The 23342-nt window shown below is 43.4% G+C and overlaps 1 protein-coding gene and 1 long non-coding RNA gene across 2 annotated transcripts in view; both read right to left on the bottom strand.

The window, feature by feature from the left end:
- Positions 1 to 4693, bottom strand: part of LOC143862246 (uncharacterized) — a 57377-nt gene extending 52684 nt beyond the window's left edge. The window contains exon 1 of the long non-coding RNA XR_013240228.1: positions 4018 to 4693. This is a non-coding gene — a long non-coding RNA (uncharacterized LOC143862246). The remainder of the gene's footprint in view (positions 1 to 4017) is intronic.
- A 3306-nt stretch (positions 4694 to 7999) lies between these two features.
- Positions 8000 to 19938, bottom strand: LOC143862245 (uncharacterized). The gene is made up of 2 exons (XM_077373254.1): positions 19784 to 19938; positions 8000 to 14934 (listed from the first exon to the last, which is right to left on the bottom strand). The coding sequence occupies exon 2, from the start codon at positions 14384 to 14386 to the stop codon at positions 9437 to 9439; it is 4950 nt and encodes a 1649-aa protein (XP_077229369.1). The 5' UTR covers positions 14387 to 14934; positions 19784 to 19938; the 3' UTR covers positions 8000 to 9436.
- Positions 19939 to 23342: the final 3404 nt, after the last annotated feature.

The raw sequence follows: 23342 nt of genomic DNA, 5'->3' as shown, positions 1-23342 counted from the left end.
ACACCTGCCCTTATGGGTACTGGGTTGCAAGTTTGTTTGCACCCTATGGCTTGGTTGCTGCTGTGGATCCCGTCTCGAGGGGGGGTCGTCCCACGAGGGTGTGTTTTGTGATGATGATGATAGCGCCTTTGGCCATTGGATTTGAATGTGATCGTTTTTTTTTCACAAATTTAGGATAAAAGTCCTAACTTCACGAAATAAGCAACTGACCAGAGTCGCCACCTAGATTAGGGATCTAGGACCCATGATTAACTCTGTTAATTTGGTCTACGTTTTGAATTCTAGGTAAGTTACCTGATTACGAAGTCGGAAGGTGTACCGCACGAAGTGTACAGCACCGACCTTGCCTTACTTTTTAAAATTTTTAATTATTCAGGTTTAACTAAGGGGGTGAATGTGAATTTTATTTTAGAAATCTAAACATTACTAATGATTTAGCCGTTCACAGTTTAGACTCATGCGGGCCAGGAGTGCATCCTACATGCAACTACATGCCTACGTGCCTGTCTGATTGTTTTTTAGTTTGATGAGATTTGGTTTAAGTTGAATTTGATTAATTGATTTGAGGTGAAGTGACTTACGCTACATGAACCTAGATCTAATGCAAAGGGCCTAAGTTGCATCTTAATATTTCTGTGAGAATTTGGACTCTAAGATTCTGTTGGGGAACCTAAAGTGCAACCTCTAAGTTCAGAACCTAAAAGATTTTACGATTGATCTTGAATTGTGATTTTTCAATTGGGTGAAAGTTCTTAGGTTCTTTAAGGCTTTCAAATTCCAAAGAGTTCCAAATTCAAACAAAAAATCTAAACATGCAATTTCTACCGAAGACAATTAACATGACATTTTAAATGATGAAACATGTAAAGAAACTAAACATGGAAAGCCAAGTAACTAATCATGCAAAATGACCAAAGAACTAAACATGCAATCAATGATTTGAGAGTGGGAGAAGGGATAGAAAGAAAGGTGGAAGAGATGGGGAAGGGTGTGAGAGAACAGGAAGGATGGAGAGGGGGGCGGCTGAACTTGATTTTGCCAAGTTGCCTACGTACCCCGTCGTGGGGATCAAGCCATACGTAGTTCCAATTGGTGGTTGAGATTGAGAATTGGGATTGGGATTTGGATTAGCTTTGGAAACTAGGATTTGAGAATTAGAGACTTGGATGAGGAATTTTGAATTGGAAACTTGGGATTAGCTCCGAAGGATTGAATGACAAGGTCATCAAAAGAGATGGACTTTAGATTCAGGCATAGGAATGCAACTCGGTTGGGGTCTAGGGGTGCAACCCGGTTGGACAACGGTAGGTGTGGCTGAATTAGGCATATGACTCGAGTAAGTCAAGGGGCGCAACTCGGGTTAGGATCGGGATAACTCGGGTTGATTTAGCTTAGGTTGAGCCGGATTGGGGTCCGGTTGGTTTAAGGTGGAAAGATTGGGTTTTGTTGAGTAGGGTTTATGATGTAGGGAACGGCTTGGGTTTGGGAGTGTTAGGGCTAGGCCGAGTAGGCCCATGGAGTCGGATTGGGTTTGGTGGGACTAAGTGAGTGGGTTAGACCGGGTTAGACCCGTGTTGGCTTGAGTTGTAATTCGGATGGGTTTAGGTCCAGGTTGCGGGTTTTGTTCCAAGTTAGACTCAGGGTTCGGGTTAGCGGTCCGGGGTTGGGGCTCGGGTTAGGGGTTGGGTTAAGTTGTGCGGCTGGGTTGGGTTGGGCTGAATTGGGTTGGATCAAGTTGGATTGAGTTAGGGTCAGGTTGGGCGCGGGTCAGGAATTTATGGATTAGGTGGGCCATGGGCTTGGAATGGGTTAGTGTGGGCTGATCCACTTGGATCGGGTTGGGTTATATTTGGTTGGGTACAGGTTGACTCAAGTCGGGTTCATTTGCAGGGCCGGTTTTGGGTTGCCGATTCGAGTTAGGTCTAGGATGGGACTCGGGTTAGAAACGGGTTGGGGTTGAGCTCAGATTAGATTAAGTTGGGTTAATTTGGATTGACCCCAAGTTGAGGTCCGGGTTGCATCTGGTTAGGCCCAGGTTGCAGGTTTTGGTGAAGGAATGAATGGTTCGGCCAAGATAGTATCAGGGAGTGGGTTTGCTTTAAGAGAGAGGATTCTAGGTAGGGGTTTTGATATGACATGATGGGCCATGGGGAGGTGTTGATGGAGATGGGGTATGTAGCTATGGAAATGGAGCATGTGACCATGGCTATAAAATGGGTATGTGGCTATAGAAGTGAGTGCTGTGTCTGATGGGCATAGAATTGTTGTGATGGGATACATGCTGTTAGGTTATGGGGTTATCCTATTGTGATGCAAGAACATGATGTATGGGTATGTTATGGATCATGTGAGATATGATATAAATTTAATGGGGAGGGGACAAGGTTCGGTTGGGATGGGGTGTGAATGCTAGTAATACAGGTTGGTTTAATTAGGTTGAGTGTGGAGTCTGTTGGGGGGATATGGATCAGATTGGGTTGGGTGTGGGGTCGGTTGGATTGGGGTGGGGTAGTAAGGAATATAGGTTGGGTTTGGGTTGAATTGGGTTGAGTGTGGGGTCTGTTGGGGGGGGCGTGGATCAGATTGGGTTGGGTTGAGTCGGTTGGATTGGGGTGGGGTAGTAAGGAATATAGGGTGGGTTGGGTTTAATTGGGTTGAGTGTGGGGCCTGTTGGGGGGGTATGGATCGGATTGGGTTGGGTTGAGTCGGTTGGATTGGGGTGGGGTAGTAAGGAATATAGGTTGGGTTGGGTTTAATTAGGTTGAGTGTGGGGTCTGTTGGGGGGGCATGGATCAGATTGGGTTGGGTTGGGTCGGTTGGATTGGGGTGGGGTAGTAAGGAATATAGGTTGGGTTGGGTTTAATTGGGTTGAGTGTGGGGTCTGTTGGGGGGGCATGGATCATATTGGGTTGGGTTGGGTCGGTTGGATTGGGGTGGGGTAGTAAGGAATATAGGTTGGGTTGGGTTTAATTGGGTTGAGTGTGGGGTCTGTTGGGGGGCATGGATCAGATTGGGTTGGGTTGAGTCGGTTGGATTGGGGTGGGGTACTAAGGAATATAGGTTTGGGTTTGGGTTTAATTGGGTTGAGTGTGGGGTCTGTTGGGGGATATGGATCAGATTGGGTTGGGTTGGGTCGGTTGGATTGGGGTGGGGTAGTAAGGAATATAGGTTGGGTTGGGTTTAATTGGGTTGAGTGTGGGGTCTGTTGGGGGGGCATGGATCAGATTGGGTTGGGTTGGGTCGGTTGGATTGGGGTGGGGTAGTAAGGAATATAGGTTGGGTTGGGTTTAATTGGGTTGAGTGTGGGGTCTGTTGGGGGGCATGGATCAGATTGGGTTGGGTTGAGTCGGTTGGATTGGGGTGGGGTAGTAAGGAATATAGGTTGGGTTTGGGTTTAATTGGGTTGAGTGTGGGTCTGTTGGGGGGCGTGGATCAGATTGGGTTGGGTTGAGTCGGTTGGATTGGGGTGGGGTAGTAAGGAATATAGGTATGGAGTGCTGGCTATGAAGTTTGATGCTAATTGGGTGGTGGCTCGGATGTATGGTATGTACTACGGATCTAATGGGATGAAAGGTCTGATGGTATTTCTGATGGATTAAGATACATAGGTTTAATAGGATGGGGACGTGGCTAAGGAGATGGGGGTTGGGCCTTAATGGCCAAGTGGCCTGGGAAGGGAAAGAGGGACGACTTCTTTTTTTAGAGGGAAGCTAAGAGCTATTGGGTCCACACAGAACATTAACTTTTATAGCATGTAGATTTGTTTCTTTGAGCTTATGTTCGTGGGCTTATTGTCCACATTTACACACACTGTATTTCGATAATTGACCATGATACACTTAGTTATATGCAACAAAGGTTTGTAAGTCTATGCATAGCACATGTACGTGATGTACGGATGCATGCATAGGCAATGCATTTGCATATACAATTCATTAGATTTAGGAATGGTGTGTGACTTCAAAAGATTTGGTTCATTAAAATGGGTCAAAAATGAAGAATAAAATGATGGCCTACCTCTCCCAAGGCTTGATGTCGTTCCTTGCTCCAGGTGATGAAGACGATTCCTTGGAGATGACTCGATTCTTTAGCGTTTCCACCACCACTGAGCGGTGGTAAGACGAAATGAGAGAGGGGAAGGGGGAATTTGGGGCGGAATTTAGGGGGGGAGAGAGGGCTGAAAAATAATGTGTTTAATGAAGAGGGGGAGAGGGGGTATTTATAGGGAAGAGAACGCTTGGATTGCTAAAGATGGAGTTAAGGAAAAACAAGGGTCATGATTGAAAGATTGGAAATTAGCAATATTGCAATGGTGGGGATCCAAAGAACCGTAATATTCTCTTTCCAATCTTGGGAATGTTTTTTTTAAGGCAAGAGAAAAACGTCCAAATTCTTCTCTTTGTGACTAATGGAATGTCTTTCAATGATAGAGATGAATTGCCAATATTTAGAGACAACTCCAATGAATGAGATTATGCCACTTGCGCCATATTTTCCTTTTTTTTTTTATAAATTGAGAAAGAAAAGGAGATCAATTGGAAACTCCCATATTGGACGTGCATGTGAGTGGAATGGAAAGAGCTTTGAATGAATGGGATTTCTTTACAAAACTAGGAAAGCAATTAGGATAATGACAAGTGTTTCAACCAAATTTTGCAAATCAAGAATAATTGGGAATGTCCAAATGAGGAGTGAAAGCTGGAATTTTAGCAAGATTTGTACTCAATTGGAAAAAGACAAATGCCCTTTTTTAGCTTTAGGCAATTCTTTTGGCCAATGTGCTTGAAACACACATTTCCTCTCAATATACAAAATTAGCTCAAAATCTTTTAAAATATCAACCCAAAGCCTTCAAAATAGGAAAGTGGACATCATGGAACGTTTTCCCAAGCATGGGAAAACGTGTGGGAGGGGAGAGAGAAAGTGCGGAAAAAAACTCAAAAATGTCATTTTCTGAAGATTTTGGCGTCCGATTTCGATAATTTTTTCGCCTTTGGAATCCTTGATTTCTCCTCTTTCATTTAAGCCCAATATTGCCATAGAAATACTGATTTTGAAATTTTTGACCAATGAGAGCCGTCGATCTCCATCGACAAATCGATTTTCCAAAGATTGGGCAAATCGGTGATCCAAACGAACCAACCGATTCGATCAATCTTGGATCAACGATTAAACCCTTTAAACCAAGATATCAAAGCCAATTAAGACATTAAAATGTTTTGTTATCGATGATTTAATGGGATAATTTCGACGGATCTCATTCGTCCTGCCTTGATCCGTAACTTTTCACTGGATTTTCGCTTAATTAAAGTGACCCAATGTTTAATCCAAATTTGAGATCGAGCTTGATTAATATTAATTTGAATAAATGATCACAAATCCTTGGTGAAGAAAGACACCTATGAAAATCAGCCCTCGATCTGACGATTTACGGAAATTGGATCTCGTAATGGAATCAGGGTCCGGGCTGTGAAGTGACCCTAGCTTATTTTGTCTCGATTGATGATCCGTAAAGTCAAATCGAGATATTAATATCTTAAAACATATAAATCCATGATAGAGGGAATCTTACATGGATTTAACACTTTAAGCCACCAATTAGGGTATTTTTCCCATTTTTCGGATCTAATTGTCTTACCAGGTATATTTCTTTTATCATTTTGGTTTTCAGGGAATGTGAGGATGCATATTTTACCAGTGAAATTCTACGGATCAATATATTAGGTTATTGTTGGTTAAAGTGTAGCAAAATGAGGGTGTCTACAGATGCCCCTCTTTGGTAAAGGTTACGTAGTAACCGCATGCCAAAGCTAAAGAGACATTCTCATTTTGCAGAACTTTGACTGACAATAGCCCCAATTCAGATGGACGATGTGTTGTATCGATTTGTATTTCTATGGCAATTTTAATGAAACATTCCAAACAAAACAACCCGATACCCCCCAATGCAATGCAATCCTAAATGCAGACTAATGCAGAATTTTTGTAATTTTTATTCTTTTTTATGCAACATGCTTTTCTATCCTAATGAGGCAAGATGAGATGATAGAAGTGTGGCTAAAAGATTACGAATGATTGAAAGCGATGATGATAGGTGTAGGTGGGTGCGAGTGCAACTCAGGTTAGATTTTGAGGTGCAGCTGGGTGCGGGTGCAACTCAGGTCAGATTTTGAGGTGCAGGCGGGTGCGGGTGCAACTCAGGTCAGATTTTGAGGTGCAGGTAGATGCAAGTGCAACTCAGGTTAGATTTTGAGGTGCAGCTGGGTGCGGGTGCAACTCAGGTCAGATTTTGAGGTGCAGGTAGATGCAAGTGCAACTCAGGTCAGATTTTGAGGTGCAGCTGGGTGCGGGTGCAACTCAGGTCAGATTTTGAGGTGCAGGTAGATGCAAGTGCAACTCAGGTCAGATTTTGAGGTGCAGGCGGGTGCGAGTGCAACTCAGGTTAGATTTTGAGGTGCAGGCGGGTGCGGGTGCAACTCAGGTCAGATTTTGAGCTGCAGGCGGGTGCGAGTGCAACTCAGGTTAGATTTTGAGGTGCAGGCGGGTGCGGGTGCAACTCAGTGCAGCTGAATTAGTGAGATGGGGGTTAACGAAATTTGATTTTCCTGCGAAATTGACCTGTCTGCGGAAAAGGCCTGTCTGTTAATGAGACGAGGGCTAGCGGGACTGGGGGTCAGAGAGACGGGATCCAAAAGGAATTTGATTTTGTCTGCGAAATTGACCTGTCTGCGGAAAAGGCCTGTCTGTTAATGAGACGAGGGCCAGCGGGACTGGGGGTCAGCGAGACGGGAATCAAAGAGGATTGGCCTAGATGGCCGGGTGAAAATAGCTTGGATGTACTAAATCCTGAGAGATCTTGCAATGACTGATTGTTTCTTGTTGCTGCGAAAAAATGCACGAATGGATTTTACAAAATTTTTCGAAACAAACTCGAATTTTATTTAATTTTCAGTTGATGCAGGGGTACATTGTTTCCAAGGAAACCACATCTGGAGTTCATTAAGTGAACCGGTATCATTTTTGGTTCTGCTGAATTGCTTGACTGTGAACTGCCTTGTCTGGATTGGGCTTTGATGGCTTCGCTGGTTCTGCTGATTCTGCTTTCCTGTATCTACCCTGTCTGGATTGGGATTTACTTGATCGGCTAGTTTGATTGCTTCTGAGACTCTTTCTCTTGGGTTTTAGCGACTTATTGCATCAATTGGAGAAGATTGGTTCTTTCCTTCTTTTGTCGCGGCTTTGGGGGAAGAAGAATAAGGAAATAGATGTGCAAGTGCACTGAAGATGATTTTTAGAAATTTTTCACTGGAGTGCAACAAAAATGGGGAGATGATCCGTGCTTCTGAGAATGATTTATATCTTTTTATTTGGTAGGTCAGGCCTTTCAAAGAAGAATTTATCCATAGATAAATATTTGTACTTATTTTGCTAGTTCAGTAATACCCCTCAGATTATTACTAACTCCTTTTGGATTGTTTGGTTTCGTTTCCCCTCGTTACAAGAATGCAGAGTTGGCTTGTTTGACCTATTTGGATTGGAGAGCTGCTTTGAGGTTTTGCCTTCTTCGATCTTATCTTACCATGACAAAATCGCCCTTCTGGGTTTTCGATTCGGCGGACCGCATGCCCTAGCTTTTGCCTGAACCGCCCTTTCGGGTTTTCGATCCAGCGGGCTTGCACCTTAATTTTTGCCTAAGCTGCCTTTTCGGATTTTCAACTTAGCAGGTGAATGACCTTAATTTTTGCCTAGACCTCCCTTGCGGGTTTTCAATCTAGCAGGTCTGCAGACTCCCCTCTTCTTTTTTTCTTTTTTTTTTTTTAGAACCTTAACACTGTTCACCGGAAGGACTTTATGGGTTGGATGAGGTTTAACAAAGAAATGGCTTGAGGTTTGCAAATTTCGACCGAACCCGAACGCGCAGGTTGCCTACGTATCCTAGTGTAGGAATCAGGTCGTGCGTAGTTCAAGGCAGATGCCCCTAGTTTCAAGTACAGTAACCTTTTCTTTTCTTTTCTTTTTTTTTTTTTTAAGCGACCGAACCTGGGTTGACCAGGCTGCCTACGTACCCCAATGTAGGGATCAAGTCATGCGTAGTTCAGGGCAGATGCCCCTAGTTTCAGGGTGTGAAAGGAATTTTTAGGCTCAAATAGTTTGCAGAATGGGGTTTTTCTTCTCTTTTTTGGGTCATAATTTCTGGGTTTTTGTTCGGCCTAAGGAGGCCTTCCGGTGTTCAAACGTAAAACCGTTTTAATTGATCAAGGTTCGTTGGTTCTACCATTATATCACCATTCTTATCTCGGAGTCTGACGGCTTTTCCAGGTAAGATTTGATCCACAATGTATGGTCCTGACCAATTCGGTTTGAACTTGCCCCTAGGGTCAGAGGTAGGTGCCCGGTTTGCTTTCAACACCAAATCTCCTTCCTCTAATTCTCTGATTTTAACTTTCTTGTTAAAGGCTCTTGCTATTCTGCGCTGGTAGCCTTGGGTGTGGTATAAGGCTTTGAGTCGCTTTTCATCCAACATATTTAGCTCTTCATATCTAGCATTCGCCCATTCTGTCTCGGGTAATTGACTTTCCATTAGTACTCGTATGTGGATTTCAACCGGCAACACAGCTTCCATCCCATAGACTAGGGAATAAGGAGTAACTCCAGTAGAGGTTCGAATTGATGTTCTGTAGGCCCACAGAGCATATGGAAGCTTGTTAGACCAATCCTTGTAAGTTTCTGACATTTTGCTGAGGATGGCCTTAATATTTTTATTTGCGGCTTCGACAGCTCCATTGGTTTGTGGCCTATAGGGCAAGGATTTGTGGTGCTTTATTTTGAACTCCTGGCAGAGAGTAATCACTTCTTTCTTAAAATGGGAGCCGTTATCTGAGATCAGCTCGTGTGGAACCCCATATCTGCAAATAATGTTGGTTCTGATGAACTTGGCAACCGATGCTGATGACAGTGAAGCATATGAGGCTGCCTCGACCCATTTGGTAAAGTAATCGATGGCTACAAGGATGTACTCGTGTCCATTTGAGGATTTTGGTGAGATTTTTCCAATAATATCAATGCCCCACATTGAGAATGGCCAGGGCGATGTGAGAGAATGCAACTCTGAAGGTGGTACATGGATAAGATTGGCATGTACTTGACATTTATAGCATTTCTTAACAAATGCAAAACAATCTGATTCCATTGTGGGCCAATAGTATCCAAGGCGCAAGATTTTCCTAGCAAGCATTTTTTCATTCATGTGTGGGCCACAAACACCTTCATGGGTTTCCTCAAGGATCTTAGCAGCCTGATCTTCTGTGATACACAAGAGTTGAATGCCATCAAAAGACCGACGATACAATTCATTTCCGCATATGACAAAATTGGAGGCTAACTTCTGTAGGGTTCTTCGTTCTTTGCTGGAGGCTTCGGCGGGATGCCCCTGGCCTCAGATAAAGTTTTTGATATCTGTAAACCAGGGTTGGCCATCCGGACATCTGGCCGCTATTTCTATAACATCACAATGAGCAGGAACCCACTGTTCTTGGATTGTTATCGGCCTCATCTTCTTTCCATCGGGTACGTCTATCATGGAGGCTAATGTGGCCAAAGCATCTGCAAATCGATTCTTTGCTCTCGGTAAGAAAGTAAACGTGATGTTTTTGAATTGATCCACAAGAACATCTAGGTATTCATGGTATGGGATGAGCCTATCCTCTCTGGTTTTCCACTTCCCTTTGGTTTGACAAATGATCAGCATCGAATCACCATATGCATCAAGCTCATCAATGCCAAGGGCTAACGCTGCTTCCAATCCCACGATACATGCCTCATACTCTGCCATGTTGTTGGTGCATTCGAATTGCAGCTTGACAGCGAGAGGGATATGTTCATTCCGTGGTGAAATGAGCAATGCCCCTACTCCTTGCCCCTTTTGGTTGGAAGCACCGTCAAAGTATAAGGTCCACCTAGGTTCATAGCTCTCCTCCTCCATTGTCATAATTTGCTCATCTGGGAAGTCTGTTCTCAAGATACCAGTTTCCTTTATTGGGATCTCTGCTAATTGTTTAGCCACAGCCCTGCCTTTAATAGATTTCTGAGTGACATAGGTAATATCGAATTCTGAGAGCAACAATAACCATCTAGCGGTTCTCCCTGTTAGAGCAGGCTTTTCAAAAAGGTATTTCAAAGGATCCATTCGAGACAAAAGTATCACTCTCTGAGAGAGCAGGTAATGCCTAAGCCTTTGGGTGGCCCAGACAAGTGCTAGACATGTTTTTTCTAAAGAAGTGTACTTTTGCTCGTATTCCAACATTTTCTTGCTCAAATAATAGACGGCTCTTTCATGCTTGGTTTCAGGATCTTGTTGAGCAAGCATACAACCCATAGCTGTATCAGTGATTGACAGATATAGTAGCAAAGGTTGCCCTGAAATTACTAGTGCAAGCACAGGTGGTTCAGATAGGCATTGTTTAATTTTGTTAAAGGCCTCTTGGCATTCTTCTGTCCATTCCTTAGATGCATTCTTCTTCAGCAACTTGAATATGGGTTCACAGGTGGAGGTTAGGTGAGCTACAAATCGGCTCAGAAATTGGATCCTTCCCAGAAAACCTCTAATTTCCTTTTCTGTCCTTGGAGGAGCCATTTCTTGGATTGCCTTAATCTTTTGAGGATCAACTTCTATCCCCCTCTGGCTGACTAGGAACCCCAACAATTTGCCGGATGTAACACCAAAAACACATTTACTTGGGTTGAGGCGAAGCCGGTATTTCAAGATTCTTTGGAAGAATTTTCTCAAATTCCCGATGTGATCTTCCCTTTCTTTTGCTTTGACAATCATGTCATCCACATATACTTCCACCTCTTTATGAATCATATCATGCAACAGAGTGGTGGCGGCTCTTTGGTAAGTAGCTCCTGCATTTTTCAAGCCAAATGGCATCACCTTATAGCAGTAAGTGCCCCATTGTGTGATGAACGAGGTTTTGATCATGTCTTCGGGCGCCATCTTGATTTGATTATAGCCGGAAAAGCCATCCATGAAGGAGAGTAAGGCATGGCCAGCAGTATTGTCGATCAAGACGTCGATATGGGGTAAGGGAATGTCATCTTTAGGGCTTGCTTTGTTCAAATCCCTGAAGTCCACACACATTCGCACTCGGCCATCTTTCTTAGGGACTGATACAATGTTTGCTAACCATTCAGGGTACTCCACCACTTGTAAGAATCCTGCGTCGAGCTGTTTTGTTACTTCTTCCTTAATTTTCAGAACCCATTCTGGCTTCATTCTCCTTAGTTTCTGCTTTTTTGGTTTTACCCCTGGTACCAATGGAAGCTTATGTTGGACGATTTCCTCGCTTATTCCTGGCATGTCCTCGTAGGACCAAGCAAAGACTTCTTTGAACTCTTGCAGAAGGTTCACTAGTTCCTCATGCTCCATGGAAGTTAGTGTTTTCCCGATTCGTATTTCCTTAACTAGTGTTTCGGTACCAATATTTATCACTTCAGTTTCTTCTTTTAAAGGCTGGGCTCGGCGTTCCTCCTCTTGTTTAAGCAGTTGCTGTAACTCAAGGGGAGGTTCGTCGGCCTCCTCATTCGAGGAAGGTTGTTCACTTTGATTATTATCATTATCAGAAGCACAAATATCAGAAGAAGACACAAGAGGATACTGAGAAATAGATTTCATTGAAGCCAGAGCAAGTGCATTCTTATTGAAACTATCCTGAACAGGCTCAAGATTCACAATGGAAGTAAAAGCAGAAATAGAAACATCAGAATTTTCAGAAATGACAAATGGATAAGGGAGAGGATCTGCACTCCAGTTGGAAAGGACACAATTAGCTGCGGCAATGAAGCTTTGAGGATTAGCATATGCAGAATCTTCTCCAATCGCTGCAATAATAAGACAATCTCCTGGGAAGAGAGAGTTCAGAAGGTTTGGAGCCAAGCAATCCTGCCAATCTTCCTCTGTATCTGTGGTCTCAGTTGGTTCTGCAAAGAGGGACCCCAAGAGTTCTGGAGTAAGGTAGTCCTGCCAATCGATAGGGGGTTCTGCAATGGTACTGATGAGAGGTTCTTCTGGTATTTCCAAGTCATAGAAGATTTCGATCCCACAAAGAATCCTTCCCGTGTCTGGCTCAAACCACGGTTCTGCAAACCCGTGGTATGGAATGGTTTCTCCCCTTCTGGTAAAATACCCGTTTAGAGACAATGAGTACGAAGGTATCGAGATCACACCCCCATTTCTGCGAATTTCATTTCTTCTCATCATTTTAGCTTTCATCTGGTTCTTCTCTTTGTTTGTAGGTTCATATCCCAAGCCAAAAGTTCCCTCCATAGGCTCAACATCAGGCCACGACACCATGCCCTGTTGGTGCCATCCCAATCCCATTCCAGGGAAAAATCCCTGCCTCTTCATCATTTTGGCGACTGAGGGGTTGAGGGTGCAAATGATTATGGGAAAAATTTCTTTTGCTGCTTCTTCACAAGTGATCTGTGCAATTTCCAAGGAAAAACCATTCAGCATGACATCTTTTCCGGTGATAAGGAGTGACTTTTCTTCTGAAATTTGGGTGACTTCCAAATCTTCATCACCTCTGACGGTGATTATCTTGTTGTTCTTGATGAATTTTAGCTTCTGGTGAAGGCTTGAAGCAATGACCCCCTCTTTATGCAACCAAGGGCGGCCTAACAGCAGATTGAATGAGGTTTTTATATCAAGGACCATGAAGTCTATTTCGAAATTCTCACCCCCAAGAAGGATTTCTGCGGTAAGAATCCCAATGACATTTCTTCGGGTGTTATCATAAGCCAGGATTCCTTGTTGGGAAGGAGTGAAATTCTCGGGTCCAAAACCCAACATGGTAGCTGTCTGGAGAGGGCAAACATTTAAGGCTGATCCATTATCAACTAGAACAGAGGGAATTCTCATGCCCTGGCAGACAATGGTAACATGGAGGGCATGAATGTGATCACGACCTTGAGGTGGCAAATCCTGATCGGTGAAGGTTATAGACTTGGCGGCTCTAACCATGGCCACTAGGTCAGCCAATTGATCCGGAGATGTTTCAGTTGATACTTGTACCGCATTCAATTCTTTGAGCACTGCCTCTCTATGCTGACGGGAAACCATCAGTAGGCCCCACACTGTGATGTGGGCCTGAGTTTTCTTCAATTGTTTGACAATCTCATCATTCTCTTCAGCAATTCTCTTTTGAACGTGATCCTCTACTACCTCCCTGGCCAAGGCTGCTGGGTTTTCATCTTGGAGCTCAGGAGGCTTGAATACCCTACCTCCCCTTGTAAAATGCTGGACCTCATCCCATTGAAGCTCAAAAGGATCAAGGTTATCATATTGAAAGGTCAGAGGGGATGGAGGTTCAGTTTTATGGGTTAGGACCTCGGGTGCGACTTCTGGTTCATCGACCTCTTCCCAACGAAAGTAGTAAGGCTCAGGATTGGTATCAATGGCACATATTAGAGTTGATGGATCAAATTTAGGAACATCAAGGGTGATCATTCCCACTTGCGCGGGTGGGGGTAATGCATGGTTTGGGAGAGGGTTATTGGTGATATTGGGTTTAGGAGGAAAAACTAGAAGATCATTCTCAAGCAAGTCTTGAATAACATGTTTAAGGGCTATACAACGATCTGTAGTGTGCCCGGGACCTTGGTGGTACTCGCAATGTTCACGGGGATTGTAGTTTTTTGGCAAAGGGTCGGGGGGAGGGCGAGGGGCGGGTAATGTGATTTTTTTCGCGGCCAGGCATTGTTTTAGAACCGCGGAGGGGGGGGGGGCAGGTAAGGGAGTAAATTCTCTTTTTTGCCGAATAGGAGGTTTAGGAGGATCCTGGCTGTAATCGAAAACCATCGCTTTCTGGGTTTGGTTGGATGAGGAAACATTATTGACTTCTTTATTGGGAGGGAAGGGCTTCTTGAAGTCACTTTTTGCTTGAACAGTCCTGGCCAGAATTCCTTTGTTCATAGCATCTTCAATCTGGGTCCCAGCATTGATGAAGAGATCAAAAGTAGGGCAATACTGCAGTGTCATGTGTTGAAGCATTGAGGGGAGGAGGTTATTCAGCATGATCTTGCACTGCTCCTTTTCGGTAGGGCGGTCCATCATTGAGGCTGCCAACTTCCTCCATCTTTTCACAAAGGCGATAAATGTTTCCTTAGGCTCCTGCTTAGTTGCTTCCAGATCCCGGATAGTCACCTCAGACCCATCATCGTAAGAAAAGTGCTTAATGAACTGCTCGGTGATCTCATTCCAGCTCTTAACTTTCATCTTGTCTAAACCCAGATACCATTTACGTGCAACATCGGTTAGCGAGATAGGAAAGAGCTGGGCCATCTGCTCTGAATTCAAACCCTGGGACTGCGATCGTTTGATGAACATTTGCACATGAGCAGTAGGAGAACCAGTACCATTGTACTTGTCAAAACCTGGAATTTGGAAATTCGGAGGTAGACGGACATGAGGGAACAATGTAAGATCATCTGGGTTGAAAGTGCTTAATTCTCAGCTCTTGATCCCTTTGACTTCTTGAAGTAGCAACTCAAATTTCTCAGCAAGGGACTTGTCTTCTGGGGTAGGGACTTGAGTGCGATCTCCCTCATCATATTGTTCTTGATCTTCGAAAATCAGAGGAGACAGATTGGGTTGAGGGGAAACCTCAGATGTGGTTGCTATAGACTTTCCTTTTGTTGTGGGAGTACCAAATTTTTCCTTCCATTGGTCTTTCATGATCTTATTCTCTTCACGAAGTAAGCTCATCTGACGGGTGAGTTCGATCAGCAATTCCTCAACACGAGGAGTCTGAAGGTTTCCAGTAGGTTCAGACATTGAGACGAGAGTGGGAGAAGTTGGTGGTGAAATTCTCAAGAGACGAGCGGAAACTCGGGTCCAACTAACTTTTGGATGATCAATGGTGAATGTAAGAACTCCTGACAAAGAAAATGTTGGAAGTTTAGACATGATAATATTCCTTACTAAAACATGCATCGGCTAGAAGGACACACACATCTGAGGTTGAGAAATTTTCCATTGAAAAATATGGTCTTATTTATTTGAACATTGAAAGAATGCGACCAATAGATTGGTGAGGCATGATCCTCAAAGGGGATGCCCCTTGAAGGTAATGGCATTTTAGGGGTTTTAAGGATGTACTTGAAGAAGATGCCCCTAGTTCAGGGGAGATAAAAATCCTAAGCCAGAGTTATGAGATGAGTCCTTGAAATGGAATCCTGGTCTAAAGGATATCAATCTATGATCAATGCATCATTGATCAGTGAGAGATGGGACTTCCTAGATCTAAGAGCAATGAGATTATTATCCCAACCTCAAAGGCATTTTCTTTTCGTGCTTTACTTGGAGGGCACAATTCCTAACCCTTAATCTAGCGGAACCAAGTGGTTTGGTTCATGACTTTGTTCGTGTTCCTGAGACCGATCATAGCCATTGGAAGATGGACTACGGCCTAATCTAGATACAGAGGGGTAGGATATCCTAATCTAGGCTCACACACACGTGAGGTACGCATGTTCGTGCTATATGCATGTGTGGGGTAATCTAGGGGTAAGGCCAAGAGTTCCCTTAGCGCGAATCCGTGTTCGATATACTCTACCGATGTCCAGAGTAGTAGTACGTGAACCAACAGATCCGTTTACGCACCATAAAGGTACTAGGCTAAGGGTGGAATGCTTCTCTAACACAGAGGCACCGGGTCATGACCTCCCAGTCAACCATACTAGATAACACTCCGGGTTCCTAAATAGGACATGTGTGAATGTGATATGCAAGGGTGTAGATGCAAGTGATGTAAGTGTGTGCAATTTGGAGATTCACATCTAATGCCCTCAAGTCCTTTAATTAATCTTTTGAAGGTTTAGGTGATGGATTATTCAAGTAAACTACATTTTTTGGTTCTTTTTGTTTTTTGAATTTTTGAGTTTTTTGAATTTTTTTGTGTGTTTTGGTTCACATTTTCCCCCTTTAGTGATAACCTAAATGACTAAAACTTTTAAAAGTTATGAAGTTAGGTAATTTCATCCCCAGCAGAGTCGCCAATCTGTGGATCCCGTCCCGAGGGGGGGTGGTCCCACGAGGGTGTGTTTTGTGATGATGATGATAGCGCCTTTGACCATTGGATTTGAATGTGATCGCTTTTTTTTCACAAATTTAGGATAAAAGTCCTAACTTCACGAAAGAAGCAACTGACTAGAGTCGCCACCTAGATTAGGGATCTAGGACCCATGATTAACCCTGTTAATTTGGTCTACGTTTTGAATTCTGGGTAAGTTACCTGATTACGAAGTCGGAAGGTGTACCGCACGAAGTGTACAGCACCGACCTTGCCTTACTTTTTAAAAGTTTTAATTATTCAGGTTTAACTAAGGGGGTGAATGTGAATTTTATTTTAGAAATCTAAACATTACTAATGATTTAGCCGTTCACAGTTTAGACTCATGCGGGCCAGGAGTGCATCCTACATGCAACTACATGCCTACGTGCCTATGTGATTGTTTTTTAGTTTGATGAGATTTGGTTTAAGTTGAATTTGATTAATTGATTTGAGGTGAAGTGACTTACGCTACATGAACCTAGATCTAATGCAATGGGCCTAAGTTGCATCTTAATATTTCTGTGAGAATTTGGACTCTAAGATTCTATTGGGGAACCTAAAGTGCAACCTCTAAGTTCAGAACCTAAAAGATTTTACGATTGATCTTGAATTGTGATTTTTCAATTGGGTGAAAGTTCTTAGGTTCTTTAAGGCTTTCAAATTCCAAAGAGTTCCAAATTCAAACAAAAAATCTAAACATGCAATTTCTGCCGAAGACAATTAACATGACATTTTAAATGATGAAACATGTAAAGAAACTAAACATGGAAAGCCAAGTAACTAATCATGCAAAATGACCAAAGAACTAAACATGCAATCAATGATTTGAGAGTGGGAGAAGGGATAGAAAGAAAGGTGGAAGAGATGGGGAAGGGTGTGAGAGAACATGAAGGATGGAGAGGGGGGCGGCTGAACTTGATTTTGCCAAGTTGCCTACGTACCCCGTCGTGGGGATCAAGCCATACGTAGTTCCAATTGGTGGTTGAGATTGAGAATTGGGATTGGGATTTGGATTAGCTTTGGAAACTAGGATTTGAGAATTAGAGACTTGGATGAGGAATTTTGAATTGGAAACTTGGGATTAGCTCCGAAGGATTGAATGACAAGGTCATCAAAAGAGATGGACTTTAGATTCAGGCATAGGAATGCAACTCGGTTGGGGTCTAGGGGTGCAACCCGGTTGGACAACGGTAGGTGTGGCTGAATTAGGCATATGACTCGAGTAAGTCAAGGGGCGCAACTCGGGTTAGGATCGGGATAACTCGGGTTGATTTAGCTTAGGTTGAGCCGGATTGGGGTCTGGTTGGTTTAAGGTGGAAAGATTGGGTTTTGTTGAGTAGGGTTTATGATGTAGGGAACGGCTTGGGTTTGGGAGTGTTAGGGCTAGGCCGAGTAGGCCCATGGAGTCGGATTGGGTTTGGTGGGACTAAGTGAGTGGGTTAGACCGGGTTAGACCCGTGTTGGCTTGAGTTGTAATTCGGATGGGTTTAGGTCCAGGTTGCGGGTTTTGTTCCAAGTTAGACTCAAGGTTCGGGTTAGCGGTTCGGGGTTGGGGCTCGGGTTAGGGGTTGGGTTAAGTTGTGCGGCTGGGTTGGGTTGGGTTGAATTGGGTTGGATCAAGTTGGATTGAGTTAGGGTCAGGTTGGGCACGGGTCAGGAATTTATGGATTAGGTGGGCCATGGGCTTGGAATGGGTTAGTTTGGGCTGATCCACTTGGATCGGGTTGGGTTATATTTGGTTGGGTACAGATTGACTCAAGTCGGGTTCATTTGCAGGGCCGGTTTTGGGTTGCCGATTCGAGTTAGGTCTAGGATGGGACTCGGGTTAGAAACGGGTTGGGGTTGGGCTCAGATTAGATTAAGTTGGGTTAATTTGGATTGACCCCAAGTTGAGGTCCGGGTTGCATCTGGTTAGGCCCAGGTTGCAGGTTTTGGTGAAGGAATGAATGGTTCGGCCAAGATAGTATCAGGTAGTGGGTTTGCTTTAAGAGAGAGGATTCTAGGTAGGGGTTTTGATATGACATGATGGGCCATGGGAGGTGTTGATGGAGATGGGGTATGTAGCTATGGAAATGGAGCATGTGACCATGGCTATAAAATGGGTATGTGGCTATAGAAGTGAGTGCTGTGTCTGATGGGCATAGAATTGTTGTGATGGCATACATGCTGTTAGGTTATGGGGTTATCCTATTGTGATGCAAGAACATGATGTATGGGTATGTTATGGATCATGTGAGATATGATATAAATTTAATGGGGAGGGGACAAGGTTCGGTTGGGATGGGGTGTGAATGCTAGTAATACAGGTTGGTTTAATTAGGTTGAGTGTGGAGTCTGTTGGGGGGATATGGATCAGATTAGGTTGGGTGTGGGGTCGGTTGGATTGGGGTGGGGTAGTAAGGAATATAGGTTGGGTTTGGGTTGAATTGGGTTGAGTGTGGGGTCTGTTGGGGGGGGCGTGGATCAGATTGGGTTGGGTTGAGTCGGTTGGATTGGGGTGGGGTAGTAAGGAATATAGGTTGGGTTGGGTTTAATTGGGTTGAGTGTGGGGCCTGTTGGGGGGGTATGGATCTGATTGGGTTGGGTTGAGTCGGTTGGATTGGGGTGGGGTAGTAAGGAATATAGGTTGGGTTGGGTTTAATTAGGTTGAGTGTGGGGTCTGTTGGGGGGCATGGATCAGATTGGGTTTGGGTTGAGTCGGTTGGATTGGGGTGGGGTAGTAAGGAATATAGGTTGGGTTTGGGTTTAATTGGGTTGAGTGTGGGGTCTGTTGGGGGGATATGGATCAGATTGGGTTGGGTTGGGTCGGTTGGATTGGGGTGGGGTAGTAAGGAATATAGGTTGGGTTGGGTATAATTGGGTTGAGTGTGGGGTCTGTTGGGGGCGCATGGATCAGATTGGGTTGGGTTGGGTCGGTTGGATTGGCGTGGGGTAGTAAGGAATATAGGTTGGGTTGGGTTTAATTGGGTTGAGTGTGGTCTGTTGGGGGGCATGGATCAGATTGGGTTGGGTTGAGTCGGTTGGATTGGGGTGGGGTAGTAAGGAATATAGGTTGGGTTTGGGTTTAATTGGGTTGAGTGTGGGTCTGTTGGGGGGCGTGGATCAGATTGGGTTGGGTTGAGTCGGTTGGATTGGGGTGGGGTAGTAAGGAATATAGGTATGGAGTGCTGGCTATGAAGTTTGATGCTAATTGGGTGGTGGCTCGGATGTATGGTATGTACTACGGATCTAATGGGATGAAAGGTCTGATGGTATTTCTGATGGATTAAGATACATAGGTTTAATAGGATGGGGACGTGGCTAAGGAGATGGGGGTTGGGCCTTAATGGCCAAGTGGCCAGGGAAGGGTTTTTTTAGAGGGAAGCTAAGAGCTATTGGGTCCACACAGAACATTAACTTTTATAGCATGCAGATTTGTTTCTTTGAGCTTATGTTCGTGGGCTTATTCTCCACATTTACACACACTGTATTTCGATAATTGACCATGATACACTTAGTTATATGCAACAAAGGTTTGTAAGTCTATGCATAGCACATGTACATGATGTACGGATGCATGCATAGGCAATGCATTTGCATATACAATTCATTAGATTCAGGAATGGTGTGTGACTTCAAAAGATTTGGTTCATTAAAATGGGTCAAAAATGAAGAATAAAGTGATGGCCTACCTCTCCCAAGGCTTGATGTCGTTCCTTGCTCTAGGTGATGAAGACGATTCCTTGGAGATGACTCGATTCCTTAGCGTTTCCACCACCACTGAGCGGTGGTAAGACAAAATGAGAGAGGGGAAGGGGGAATTTGGGGCGGAATTTAGGGGGGGGAGAGAGGGCTGAAAAATAATGTGTTTAATGAAGAGGGGGAGAGGGGGTATTTATAGGGAAGAGAACGCTTGGATTGCTAAAGATGGAGTTAAGGAAAAACAAGGGTCATGATTGAAAGATTGGAAATTAGCAATAGTGCAATGGTGGGGATCCAAAGAACCGTAATATTCTCTTTCCAATCTTGGGAATGTTTTTTTTAAGGCAAGAGAAAAACGTCCAAATTCTTCTCTTTGTGACTAATGGAATGTCTTTCAATGGTAGAGATGAATTGCCAATATTTAGAAACAACTCCAATGAATGAGATTATGCCACTTGCGCCATATTTTCCTTTTTTTTTTTATAAATTGAGAAAGAAAAGGAGATCAATTGGAAACTCCAATATTGGACGTGCATGTGAGTGGAATGGAAAGAGCTTTGAATGAATGGGATTTCTTTGCAAAACTAGGAAAGCAATTAGGATAATGACATGTGTTTCAACCAAATTTTGCAAATCAAGAATAATTGGGAACGTCCAAATGAGGAGTGAAAGCTGGAATTTTAGCAAGATTTGTACTCAATTGGAAAAAGACAAATGCCCTTTTTTAGCTTTAGGCAATTCTTTTGGCCAATGTGCTTGAAACACACATTTCCTCTCAATATACAAAATTAGCTCAAAATCTTTTAAAATATCAACCCAAAGCCTTCAAAATAGGAAAGTCGACATCATGGAATGTTTTCCCAAGCATGGGAAAACGTGTGAGAGGGGAGAGAGAAAGTGCGGAAAAAAACTCAAAAATGTCGTTTTCTGAAGATTTTGGCGTCCGATTTCGATAATTTTTTCGCCTTTGGAATCCTTGATTTCTCCTCTTTCATTTAAGCCCAATATTGCCATAGAAATACTGCTTTTGAAATTTTCGACCAATGAGAGCCGTCGATCTCCATCGGCAAATCGATTTTCCAAAGATTGGGTAAATCGGTGATCCAAACGAACCAACCGATTCGATCAATCTTGGATCAAAGATTAAACCCTTTAAACCAAGATATCAAAGCCAATTAAGACATTAAAATGTTTTGTTATCGATGATTTAATGGGATAATTTCGACGGATCTCATTCGTCCTGCCTTGATCCGTAACTTTTCACTGGATTTTCACTTAATTAAAGTGACCCAATGTTTAATCCAAATTTGAGACCGACCTTGATTAATATTAATTTGAATAAATGATCACAAATCCTTGGTGATGAAAGACACCTATGAAAATCAGCCCTCGATCTGACGATTTACGGAAATTGGATCTCGTAATAGAATCAGGGTCCGGGCTGTGAAGTGACCCTAGCTTATTTCGTCCCGATTGATGATCCGTAAAGTCAGATCGAGATATTAATGTCTTAAAACATATAAATCCATGATAGAGGGAATCTTACATGGATTTAACACTTTAAGCCACCAATCAGGGTATTTTTCCCATTTTTAGGATCTAATTGTCTTACCAGGTATATTTCTTTTATCATTTTGGTTTTCAGAGAATATGAGGATGCATATTTTACCAGTGAAATTCTACGGATCAATATATTAGGTTATTGTTGGTTAAAGTGTAGCAAAATGAGGGTGTCTACAGCTGCCTACTTGGTTGGGTAATTAAAATCAATAATAAAAAGCACACGCCATTCGCGTGGGAACGAGAGACCAAGAGAGAGCGTGGCGGCTCGCGCCCCACCCCTCTCGCGGGATCGGGTCCCACAGTTTGGCGACTCTGCTGGGGATAGCCTAACTTCATTAAAATTTCAAAGGATAATTTGTTTGAATTTATTTTAACTGGCTCATAAAAACTCTATCTTATATCTTATATACTTGTTAGATTAGTTTGTATGTGTTATTTTCTCATCACATCATATCCAAACTTAATCTAACAAAACCTGAAGGGATCATAGATTGCACAAACTTATTGCACACACTTACATCACTTGCATCTAAACCCTTGCATCTCACATGCACACACGTCCGATTTTAGGAACCTGGAGTGTTATCTAGCATGGTTGATTGGGATTTCATCACCTGGTGCCTCTGTGCTAGAGAAGCATTCCACTCTTAGCCTAGTACCTTTATGGTGCGTAAACGGATCTCTTGTTCATGTAATGATACGCCGGACACTAGTACAGTATATTGAGCACGGATTAGCACTAAGGGAACTCTTGACCTTACCCCTAGATTAACCCGCACATGTATGTAGTATACGAACACATGTGCATCACGTGTGTGAGCCTAGCTTAGGATATCCTACCCATTTGTGTCTAGATTAGGCCGTAGTCCATCTTCCAATGGCTACGATCGGTCCTTAGGTACACAAACAAAGTCATGAGTCGAGACCCTCTCTCCACTCCGCTAGATTAGGATTAGGGTTTGATGCCTTCAGGTAGTACTGTTAAAATGTGCAAAGATTAAAAAACTTTTCCTTTGGGGTTAGGATATAAATGCTATCTTTCCTAAGATCTCATAGGATTAGTTATTCTTGATCTACCCATTGAAAGTAATCTTATGTAATCTCATCTAATCTTTTGATCAGGTGTCTTTCATTCATATGATTCGATCATGTCTTCATACTTTCTTTAAACTGGGAGGAACTTGTCCCAATCTCATGTTTATGTAATATTGATCTTTCTTGTATCCCTTCTCTTGGCATACAGGCACCATGTCTACTCGTAAAATTCTTGATTGGATCCATGGTACATTAAAGGAATCACACATCTATGCCATAACTGAGCAAGAGAAAAATCTCTTCGGCTACATGGCAACCATTAAGCTCGATTGGGGATTACTCTATGCCGCATCAGAGTGTTGGGATCTCGATCATCATGTCTTCCGTTTTGGCAACCAAGAAATGTGTCCCACTTTTGAAGAATGGTGTGCCTTGTTGGAATATCCTGTGGATGGCCCTCTGGTAAAGCCATCCTGTGTGCCGAATTATCGTCCTTTGTTCCTTCGCTTAATGAATAATCCAGATGAATCCATGGACTCTTTCATAAAAGGCCAAGAAGTGTTCATGCAACAGCTGATCGACACTTACCCTCCTATTGGACACATTGGCGCTGTTGATATTCAAAAGGCCCGACGTCGCGCTTTGAGATTCTGCTCCTTTGCTAGGTTCCTCAATGTCCAACCTTCTCGCTTTGCGTCAGCTGTTCTTTTAGATCTCGTTGATCAAATGGATCGTGGAGCCAATCCAATTCCTACTATACTTGCAGAAACCTTCAATGGATTGGATGATATGGCTCGTCTTCGTGGCAGCTCAGGTCCAGGTTTTTACCGTTTGCTCTTTCGTTGGGTCTTTCTCAGGATGTTCTGCATTGCTCCAGGTATGGTTATGCCACAAGCTAAAAATCACAGCTCTTGTACATTTCGACCATACATTGTACACCTTGACCGAATG

The sequence above is a fragment of the Tasmannia lanceolata genome, unplaced genomic scaffold (assembly GCF_043159265.1).
Source record: "Tasmannia lanceolata isolate RefF3 unplaced genomic scaffold, GAP_Taslan_0.1 ptg000037l, whole genome shotgun sequence".
NCBI classification, from domain to species: domain Eukaryota; kingdom Viridiplantae; phylum Streptophyta; class Magnoliopsida; order Canellales; family Winteraceae; genus Tasmannia; species Tasmannia lanceolata.
The sequence above is the reverse complement of the archived record's forward strand: the minus strand, read 5'-3'. Positions and strand labels throughout refer to the sequence as shown.

What these genes read in the sequence shown, in the direction of transcription:
- LOC143862245 (XM_077373254.1), bottom strand. Translation starts at nt 14,386, where the DNA reads ATGTTCATCAAACGATCGCAGTCCCAGGGTTTGAATTCAGAGCAGATG.